Genomic DNA, 10,830 nt, shown 5'->3' with positions numbered 1-10,830 from the left:
GTCGTGGATTGAGTGACCAATTTTCTTTTTTAAAGGTGTTATTGTCCCCGGAAAGCGATCCGCCAATCGACTAACAACCAGGTTCCTACTTACTGCTGGGTAAACAGAGGCGTGCGGAGTAAGGAAACTTGCCTAAGGTTTTGACCTTGCCTGGGGATCGAACCCAGGTCCTCTCGCTTGCGAGGCGAGTGCTGTAACCACTACGCTAGAGGACTCCACAAGTAAGTCCATTTGATCCCATCCTTCCAAGAACACACCGCCTGCCACCCACCAGCGCATTACACTAATTCATGTGTTCCCCTTTCTGAGAAGTCTGGTTCAGAGGTTGAAGAACCCCTGGCTTATCTGGTGGCCCCTCCCTCGCAGCTGATTCTGTACAAGGAGGTGGAGCTGGCCTTGGGCATCAACAGTGGCTACAGCAAACGGACGCTGATCAGTCTGCACCCCAACATCAAGGTGGGCAGTGGGGGCCGGGGCGCACACACGGGGGGTCCCACATAGTGTGTGTGTTCGTCTGTCTGTATCCTTGTAAAGGGGCGCTATATAAATGCGTGTTGTTCTGTGTGTGTGTGTGTGTGTGTGTCGCGCGTGAACAACAACAAATTGGATTTATATAGCGCCCTCCACGCCGGATGGTGTCTCAGAGTGTCAGTGTGTGTGTGTGTGTGCGTCAGTGTGTGTGCGTGCGTGCGCTTCGGCGTGTGCGCGTCGGTGTGTGCGCGTCAGTGTGTGTGGTGTGTGTTTGTGAACAATTTCCAGGGTTCAGTGTGAGTGTAATATTGGTGATCATGTAAAACACTATGTGATCACTAGCGGGCAGTGATTGCTTGCCCCTCAATGGGACTTTTCCCCCAATGTAAAGTGTGGTTGTTGGTGTGTATGAGTGAAAGGGGGAAGTGTGTGTGTGTGTGGTGGGGGGGGAATGGTGTGTGGGGGTGTGTGCGTGTGTGAGGGGTGGGGGGCGATATGTGTGTATATGTGGGGGGGAGGAGATGTCCGTGTGTGTGTATGGGTGGAATGTATGTGTGTGAGGGGAGTGTGTGGGGGTGGTGTGTGTGTAGGTGGAGGGGGGGGGTCGTGTCCTGACTGACCCATTGCTCCCCCAGGTGATGAGACACCCAGACCACGTGTCCTCCTCTGTGTACTTGTGGGCGCATCATGAGAAGCTGGTGGTGATTGACCAGTCAGTGGCATTTGTTGGGGGTATTGACCTGGCGTACGGGCGGTGGGATGATGAGGAGCATCGGCTGACGGACGTGGGCAGCGTCACGCGGACAAACGGGGGGGAGTCTGCCGCTGCCCCTCCCCCGGCGTTGCTGTCTGCCCCAACGCCCACACCCCCTGCAGAGTCTCTGAGCCCCCCCAACCAAACTGTGAGTCACCGGCAACGCTCGCGCTCTCACCTGGACGGATGGTCGTGGGTTAGAAACCTCTCTTACTTAACAACAATATTTACACCTTTACACGGCACTTTTATGTTGGGAGGATGACACAAGTTGCTGGACAGTCAGGGATTTAGACCGGGGTGGGGGAGGGATGGAGAGCAATGAGGGTAAGGGGTAGGAGGGTGACCAAAGGCGCGGTCGAAGCGGAGGGTCTTGAGACAGGTCTTCAAGGAAGCAAGGGAGGGGGCTGAGGCGAAGGGACTGTGGGATGGAATTCCAAAGGGTGGGGGCAGAGAGGGAGAAGGCCTGACCGCCGATGGTGGGGTGGGGCAGGCTGGGTGGGAGACGTGGAGCAGGCCAGAGCCTGCTGAGGGGAGGGAGAAAACAGGTTGGTATGGAGGCTGAGACCATGTAGAATTTGGGGCTGGGGGCGAGGAGACTCCCCCCCCCCCCCCCCCACACCCCATACCAGCTGCGCTGTGCTGGGAGTGTTGCCAGGACTGACCGGGAACCCGGTGATATTTTGCCTGTTTTGCCCTGGCAGGCCGCGGGGTCATCTGGTGAGAGGAAGACCTTTTCCTCGGTGGCTCAGCAAATCCGAGCGAAGGTGGTGAGGGAGAGGAACGAGGAGCTGGACACAGTGGACTCGGCCAAGATGAAGGGAATCGGCAGACAGCGGAAAACCTTCACTGTCTTCTCTCTATACAGACACCTGGCCAGACGCAACCTGGAGCACAGTGACAGCATGAGCAGCATCGACAGCACAGAGAACAGTGAGTTCTCATCATTCTCTCCCCATCGTGTCTGTGCTGGGGCTCACTCCCACTGGAGCTCTCTAACCCCATTCCCTCCTCTCTTTCCCCAAACAGACAATTGTCAGGTCTTGTGATTGGATTATAACAGAATGGAGAGCATTTGAACATGTTTTAGTTCTTGGACATTTTAAACCTTTTTTTTTGCAGGATGATGGGTCTGGAATTGTCCGGCCAGAAATTTCCAGATACCAAAGTGTAAAACTGCAGAATTTTGCTCCTGATTTTCTTGCATGTAGACAATCGAGCACTCTGATCAATACTAACCACATCCATCACCTTCAGACTAACAGCAATCAGTCAATCAGTGCAAAACAATCCCCCTCCCCACTGTGTGGTGTGGAGACACACAGATTTAGTCCAGGTCACTGTTCTGGCCCAGTTCATTGATGACTTTAACCTGTGGTTTTAAGGTCAACTGAGATACTGGGCAGGTCATGGTGAGACTAGGCTCTCTCTCACTCTCCATCTATTTGTCTCTCTCCCTCCCCCTTCTCTCACTTCCCCTCCTCCTCTTTCTCCCTTCCCCCTTGTCTCACGCTCTCTCTTTCTCCCTACTCCCCCCCCCCCTTATAATAATAATAATCCTTGCATTTGATATAGTGCCTTATCATGTCATCGAAACATCTCAAAGCGCTTCACACAATATACTGTAAAGTGAATTGACTGTATTTTGTGGGCAAAATATGGCAGCCAATTGCGCACAGCAGCGTCCCACAAACAGTCATGGATTGAGTCACCAAATTGTTATTATGTTTTTTTAAGGATTATTATCCCTGGAAAAGCGATCCACCATTTGACTAACAACCGGGTTCCTACGGCTGTGTAAACAGAGGAATGTGGAGTAAGGAAACTTGCCCAACATTTCGCTCTGCCCAGGAATCAAACCCAGGTCTCTCGCTTGCGAGGCGAGTGCTCTGACCACTGAGCTACAGGACTCCATTCCCTTTCTCACACTCACATACTTTCTCCCCCCACCCACACACCCCCCTCTCTATTTCTGGGGACAACACAAGTAGCTCCTAGACCAGTGTCTGACTTTTGCAGGTTGGTTTAGGACACATAGCAGCCAACAGAGTTTAATCCATGACCGAATGCCCCAGCTGAAGAGGTTACACCTGCACAGAGCTGAGGCTGGGCGAGTGGATGGTGAGTTAAGCCTCGGCCCCTCTGGTGTCTGGTGTGTTGTTGGGGGCTTTGCTAGCGAGTATGCGGTGAGAGACGACTGAGCCAAGCCCACGTCTGCCTGCCAGGCTGTGCCAGGGCTGTGGTTTGGAAGCCAATTGAGAATCCAATTGATTTTGGACTTTCAATTGGCTTCCAAATTAATCCTGGATTAAGCAAACATCCCTTCATATTTCCGCCATCCATTTTAGGACAGAATGGTCCATAGGCCCCCCCCTCACCCCCCAACCCGCGATGATCTCTTACCATGTTAGGGCTCTTTTCCTATCAGTCTGGTTCAGTCACTCGCACTCTCGTTTGAGTCAGGAGGTCGTGGGTTTGAGCCTCACATCAGTGTTGCTGAGGGGAGAGAGCGCCGCATCGTCCTTTAGATGAGATGTTAAACCGCACTCCCCGTCTGCGCCTCGCCAGGTGGACGTTAAAGATCCTGCAGCAAATTTGCGAAAAGAGAAGGGAGTGTTTCATGTTATCTTGACCAACAATCCCCCCCCGAGAGATAAAACAACAACAACAATCCTTGCATTTGATATCGCACCTTATCACACCGTTGAGACATCTCAAAGCACTTCACAGAATGCACTGTAAAGTGCAGTGACTGTGTGTTTTGTGGGCGAAATCACTCGCTCGCTCACCTCCTGTCTGGAGTTACTGCCTTCACCCATTTAAAAATTGACAGTAATTTACTGGTAGCAGCTTTGAGATGTATTGGAAGTTCAAAGGAGCAATAAAACATGCAAATTCTCAAGTTCTCACCAGCAGTATAAAGCCCCTGTCTGTCCCACTGCTTGTTAATAACTCACCCTGATACAGGCCTCTGCCTCTCTCTCTTTTTACCCGGCTCTTTTGAGCCAAAGTAAATGACCGTCTGTTTTACGGTTACCAGTGTGTCCTCCCTGGTTGCCCTCAGCAACGCTTGGCTCTCCCTCTGCCAACGAGTCCTGGCACAATGTGCCGGAGGGGGAGCAGTCAGTGATTCCCGAGCCCGAAGCTTGCACACAGCGACCTGATTCTCACTACCTTGGCAGTGGGATTGTACTTGTGGAACAAGGCGCCATTGTGCAGGAGTTGAGTCGTTGCTCAACCCCCCCACCCAAATACCACCCCCACCCTTGCTCTCAGCAGCCAAGTCCTCACACACGCTTTCATTACATCGAGGCTCAACTATGCAAACTCATTGCTTGTCGGCCTCCCCAACTCCTCCCTCCACAGACAGCAGAGCATCCAAAACTCTGCAGCCCGTGTCCTCTCCCACACCAAACTCCATGACCCTATCACCCCCACCCTTGCCCGAATCCACCGGCTTCTCATCACACAGAGGATACAGTTCAAGATCCTGGTCCTCACCTTCAAAGCTCTCCACTACCTTTGCGACCTCCTAATCCCCTACCATCCTGCACGCTCCCTCCGCTCAGCGGGCTCTGGCATGCTTCACGTCCCCCACCTTGCTCTCCCCACTATTGGCGGGCGGGCCTCCTGCCACTCTGCCCCTACCCTCTGAAACTCCATCCCGCAGTCCCTCTGCCTAACCCCCTCCTTCGCCACCTTCAAGACCCATCTCAAGACCCTCCTCTTCAACCGGGTTTTTGATCTCCCTGCTTCCACCCCCTGTCCTCCACCCTCCCTGACCCTGACCCCCAGCTCAGGTCTGTAACTCTGTCCAGCGCATTGGGACATCCTCCTGACATGAAAGGTGGTTTACAAATGTAATTTTGTTGTTGTTGTCCTATCTGAGATTGGCTGTGATCTCTGAGTGAGCGAGCACTCAATGCCCTGTGTGCGTGTGTAAGAGTTCTCAGCCGGGCCATTCTATTGCTCTGCAAAAGATAACCTGTGTCCCTTCTCCACACGCAACACGCATTAACCCTAGGCAAATGTGCTCCCCAGCCCCAGACACGCGTGTGGCTCCCCAGCCACACAGACGTTAAACCAAGCTCCACTCTGTTGCTCGTTGCTAAATGGTCCATGTTTAGGGGGAGGTTCCTGGCTGGAGACAGCCTGTCCCAGGGCAATATCACACCCTTTTTACACCAGTGATTGCAACTCACTAACCAACTCACTAACCAACACGAGTCTTGTATAGTCTGGTTTGTGCTCTCTCTCTGTCTATCTCATGGTGAGCTTACTATGAACAACCACGTTCTTTCTGCATGTTGGGAGCTTGGAGCGTGAGCGGTGGGGTTTGTCCATGAACTCGTGATCTCTTCCCGCATGCCCCCCTCCCCCGCTTCCCTCTGGATCAACGCTGTGTCAATCATCTTCCTCACAATCCCAGATTTCCATGGGGTCGGGGGGAGTGAGTGGTTGGGGTGGGGGGGGAGCCTTTGCTGAGCAGAGGGTTTGGTGAGATGCAATATTGAAGACTGTGAAGGTCTTTGTTACGATCTCTCTAAGCCGGGGCCAGAAATAGAGGGAAAATCTTCAATTGGGTCCCAAACCGGAGCCGGTTCCTTGTTAACAAACAGTGGAAAAACACCGGCTTCCAAACGCAGACCCGATGAAGGATGTTCTGCTGTTTTGTCCCCGTCTGAGCCTAATTAGGCTGAGACTGGGTGGAATTTGGAGTGAGGGAGCAAGTTATTGACCCGGTGCTGCTGTCCTGGTGAAGCTCGGTGCCTCGCGGCTCAGCCTCCGGCCGCCCCCCCCCCCACCCCCCCAAATATGTTTGGAAAGTTTTAAAATCAAGGACTTGGGGTTTCTTTTGCTGAGCAAACTCTTCTGTTCTTAAATTGAGTCTTAATCTGGAACCTTTTTCCCCGACCAGACCAGAATGGTCCAGAGGCTGAGACCGCGAGGAATTCCGGGCCGCTGGCGTGCGTGGTGTGTAACGATCATTGTGTGTTATTGATTGGTTCGTTGGTTGTGTGGTTTAGCTGTGACGTGTCGGGTCTGTGTGACAGGCAGCTACACGCCACCCCACCTGCAATTAAACCTGATTTGCTTTCAGTTCCCATGCGCGGGCTCTCAGCTGTTGATGTGAAATTCAGCTCCACCCTTCCCCACAACCTCCCTAACCACACAACCCCCCCCGCCCCCACATACACACAACCCCCCACACACAACCCCCCTCCCCCACACACACAATCTCTCCCCTCCCCACCACACGCACACCCCCCCGCCCCCACACACACACCCCACACACACAACCCCCCTCCCCCACACACACAATCTCTCCCCTCCCCACCACACGCAACCCCCCCCACACGCAACCCCCCCCACACGCAACCCCCCCACGCACAAACCCCCCAACACGCAACCCCCCCGACACGCAACCCCCCGGACACACAACCCCCCCCGCACACGCAATGCCCCCCACACACAACCCCCCACATACTACCACTCCACACACACTTTAATATTGTTCCTTTTCAAATGTGTTCCACCTCCACACAATGCAGAGAGGTGTGAGTTGAGGCGTTTTGGGAGGAATGAGGAATGAATACCCAACAGATGGTACAGTTTTAAAGGGAGTTCAGGAGCAAAGAGACCTGAGGGTTCACGAACACAGGTGGTTGAAGGTTGATGGATCTGTTAAAAAATCACATGGAATCCTTGGCTTTATAAATAGAGGCACAGAGTACAAAGACAAGGACGTGCTGCTCAACCTTCATAAGTCACAGGTTACGCGTCAGCTGGAGTATTGTGTCCAATTCTGGTCATCACATTTTAGGTAAGGATATCAAGACCTTGGAGAGGGTGTAGATTTACCAGAATAGGACCAGGGATGAGGGACTTTAGTTATGTGAAGAGACTGGAGAAGTTGGGATTGTTCTCCTTAGAGCAGAGAAGGTTAAGGGGAGATTTGATAGAGTTGATCAAAATTATGAGGGGATTCGATAGAGTGGATGGGAAGAACCTGTTTCCACTGGCGGGTGGGTTAGTAATCAGGGCACATAGATTAAGATAATTGGCAAAAGAACCAGAGGGGAGATGAGGAGAAATTTTCTTTACATAGGGAGTTGTTACGGTCTGGAATTCACTGCCTGAAAGGGTCAGTGCAAACAGATTGAATAACAACATTCAAAAGGGAATTGGATAGGGACTTTGCAAGGATATGGGTTAAGAGTGTGGGAGTGGGACTGATTGGGTAGCTCCTCCGAAGAGTCGGCACAGGCACGATGGGCCGAATGTGCTGCAATATTCTATGATTCTATATCCCCCCCCCCGACACACACACACAAAGATTGAAACACATACAGAGTGACACACACAGAGTGACACACACAGTGACACACACACACACACACACGCAGCACAATGTGCCGTTGTGGAGTTGCCTGTAACTGGCTGTGGTGCTGGTGCTGTGACAGAGAGAGGCTCGAGGAGCAGCCTGCAGTCAGGGATGGGAGACCTGGTGGGTCAGAGTCGCTTCTGGCACGGAAAAGATTACTGCAACTTCGTCTTCAAGGACTGGATACAACTGGACAAGCCCTTCGATGGTGAGTGTGTGTCTCTCGTCCCCCCACAAACATCGTGTCTCACACTGGGTGTGTTGGGCAGATTATGTCGGGGCGCGCTGTGGGCACGGCGGGGCTCGCTGTGGGCTCGGCGGGGCACGCTGTGGGCGTGGCGGGGCACGCTGTGGGCGTGGCGGGGCGCGCTGTGGGCGTGGCGGGGCGTGCTGTGGGCGCGGCGGGACGCGCTGTGGGCGCGGCGGGACGCGCTGTGGGCGCGGCGGGACGCACTGTGGGCCGGCGGGACGCGCTGTGGGAGCGCGCGGGGCGCGCTGCTGGGCGTGGCGGGGCACGCTGTGGGTGGTGGGCTGTGGCGGGGCACGCTGTGGGTGTGGCGGGGTGTGCTGTGGGCGTGTTTCATGCTCAGGGTCTGTTCCGCAGACTTTATTGACCGCTATGTGACCCCCCGGATGCCCTGGCACGACATCGCTTCCGTGGTTCATGGCAAAGCCGCTCGCAACGTGGCTCGGCACTTCATCCAGCGCTGGAACTTCACTAAGGTGATGGCGAGCACCTGGGCGTGACCTTGCGCCCGCATCACACACCGCCTGCCCCCCGCCCCCCCCCCCCCCCCCCCCCCCCCCCCCCCCCCCGCCTGCCCCCCCCCCGCCTGCCCTACCGCCTGCCCGCCCCGCCCCTGCCTGCACTCCTGCCTGCACCCCCGCCTGCCCCCGCGCCCCTGCCACCCCATCCCCACCTGCCCCCCCGCACCCGCCTCCGCCCCCGTCTGCCTCCTCGCCTGCCCCCCGCACCCGCCTGCCTCCCGCCCCCACCTGCCTCCCTGCCCCCGCCTGCCCCCGCGCCCCTGCCACCCATCCCCGCCTGCCCCCCCGCACCCGCCTCCGCCCCCGTCTGCCTCCTCGCCTGCCCCCCGCCCCCGCCTGCCTCCCGCCCCACCTGCCTCCCCGCCCCGCCTGCCCCCCGCCTGCCCCCCCACCTGCCCCCCGCACCCGCCTGCCCCCCGCCCCCGCCTGCTTCCCGCCCCCGCCTGCCCACGTGTTTGCATATGTGTGACGTGTGGGCGCGACCTGTTGGTGTGCGCGAGGTGTTGGTGTGCGCGGCACGTGGGTGTGTGTGTGAGTAATTTGTGTTCTTACCTGTCAGATTATGAAGGGTAAATACCGCTCGCTCTCCTACCCGTACCTGCTCCCCAAGTCCATGTCCACGGCCAACGAAATGAAGTACCTGGTGCCAGGCTGTGTCCAGGCCAAGGTTCAGGTCAGCCTCCGTCTGCTCTGTTTGCCTTTACGCCTCGCTGGGTTTGGGAGGGAAACTTGCTGGGAAAGTTTGGACGTGATCTTGTGGAGTTCTGTAGCTCAGTGGTTGGAGCACTTGCCTCACAAGCGAGAGGACCCGGGTTCGATTCCCGGGCAAGGCAAAACTTTATGCCAGTTTCCTTACTCCACACGCCTCTGTTTACCAGCGGTAAGTAGGAACCCGGTTGTCAGTTGATTGCTTTTCTGGGGATAATAATCCCTTTTTTTAAAAGAAAATTTGGTCACTCAAACCACGACTGTTTATGGGACGCTGCTGTACGCAATTGTCTGCCGCGTTTTGACCGCAAAATATACAGTCACTTTACTTTGCAGTGTATTCTGTGAAGCACTTTGAGACGTCAATTTATCTCGTCCCTCTCGCCTGTGGCTGTTCATGTGGAAGTTACTACACTTTAAGGTGAAATCCCCTGAAGCAGTTTGAGACATCCCTCCAACCCCCCCCCATCCTCCCTACTCCACCCCAGTCAGTGTGAGGGTATTACTGTGGGGAGACAGTGAGGGGGGGGGGCAGTGTGTGAGTGCTACTGTGGGGAGACAACAACAACTTGGATTTATATAGTGCCCTCCACGCCGGACGGCGTCTCAGAGCGCTTCACAGTAATGGATCCCAGGACCAAGCCAGGGGAGGGGGAGGAGCCAGGGGAGGGGGAGGAGCCAAGGGAGGGGAGGAGCTGGGGGAGGAGCCAAGGGAGGGGGAGGAGCCAGGGAGAGAGGGAGGAGCCGAGGAGGGGGAGGAAGGTGAGCGAAGGTGCGGTCGAAAAGTAAGGTCTTCAGCAGAGACCTGAAAATGGGAAGGAAGGGATGAGATGAAGGGAGTGAGGAAGGGAGTTCCAGAGCCTCGGGGGATAGTGGCTGAAGGCACGGCCGCCGAGGGGGAGCGGAGGACTGGGAGGAGGCCAGACCCGGAGGAACGAAGGCAACGGGTACTGTGCTGAGGAGAGAGGTCAGAGAGGTCGGGGGGTGCAGAGGAGTGCAGGGACTTGAATTCGAGGGTGAGGGTCTTGAGATCTCTCTGGGACAGAGATCTCTCTGGGATAGGCAGCCGGTGCCGTCTGGCCAGGACTAGGCCAGACGGGGGGGAGGGCCAGGACTGGGGGGGGGGGTTTGGGGGTGGGGGGAGGGCCAGGACTGGGGGGAGCGGGGTTTGGGGGTGGGGGGGAGGGCCAGGACTGGGGGGAGCGGGGTTTGGGGGTGGGGGGGGGAGGGCCAGGACTGGGGGGAGCGGGTTTGGGGGTGGGGGGGAGGGCCAGGACTGGGGGAGCGGGTTTGGGGGGAGGGCCAGGACTGGGGGGAGCGGGGTTTGGGGGTGGGGGGAGGGCCAGGACTGGGGGGAGCGGGGAGTGGGGTTTTGTGTGGGTGAGAATGCGGGCGGCAGAGTTCTGAATGATTTGGATTTTATGGATGGTAGTGGATGGGAGACCGGAGAGGAGGGCGTTGGAGTAGTCCAACTGAGACCGCGTATGGGGGTCAGTGTGAGAGTGTTACTGTGGGGAGACAGTGAGGGGTGGTGGGGGGGGGCAGTGTGAGGGTGTTACTGTGGGGAGACAGTGAGGGGTGGGGGGGGCAGTGTGAGGGTGTTACTGTGGGGAGACAGTGAGGGGTGGGGGGGGGCAGTGTGAGGGTGTTACTGTGGGGAGACAGTGAGGGGTGGTGGGGGGGCAGTGTGAGGGTGTTACTGTGGGGAGACGGTGATGGGGTGGTGGGGGGGCAGTGTGAGGGT

At 56.4% G+C, this 10,830-nt stretch overlaps 1 protein-coding gene across 2 annotated transcripts in view; it reads left to right on the top strand.

Annotated features, from left to right (window-relative positions):
- Positions 1-1,106: 1,106 nt before the first annotated feature.
- Positions 1,107-10,830, top strand: part of LOC103189334 (phospholipase D1) — a gene marked incomplete at its 5' end in the record, with an annotated part of 14,022 nt that continues 4,298 nt past the window's right edge. Inside the window, 6 exon segments of one of the 2 annotated variants that reach the window (XM_042338968.1) lie at positions 1,107-1,373; positions 1,930-2,158; positions 3,245-3,346; positions 7,690-7,818; positions 8,215-8,333; positions 8,938-9,051. In XM_042338968.1, the coding sequence (XP_042194902.1) occupies positions 1,107-1,373; positions 1,930-2,158; positions 3,245-3,346; positions 7,690-7,818; positions 8,215-8,333; positions 8,938-9,051 (960 nt within the window). 2 annotated transcript variants of the gene reach the window in all.

Source organism: Callorhinchus milii, unplaced genomic scaffold (assembly GCF_018977255.1).
Source record: "Callorhinchus milii isolate IMCB2004 unplaced genomic scaffold, IMCB_Cmil_1.0 Scaffold11, whole genome shotgun sequence".
NCBI classification, from domain to species: Eukaryota; Metazoa; Chordata; class Chondrichthyes; order Chimaeriformes; family Callorhinchidae; genus Callorhinchus; species Callorhinchus milii.
This window is presented reverse-complemented; position numbering and strand designations above follow the sequence as displayed.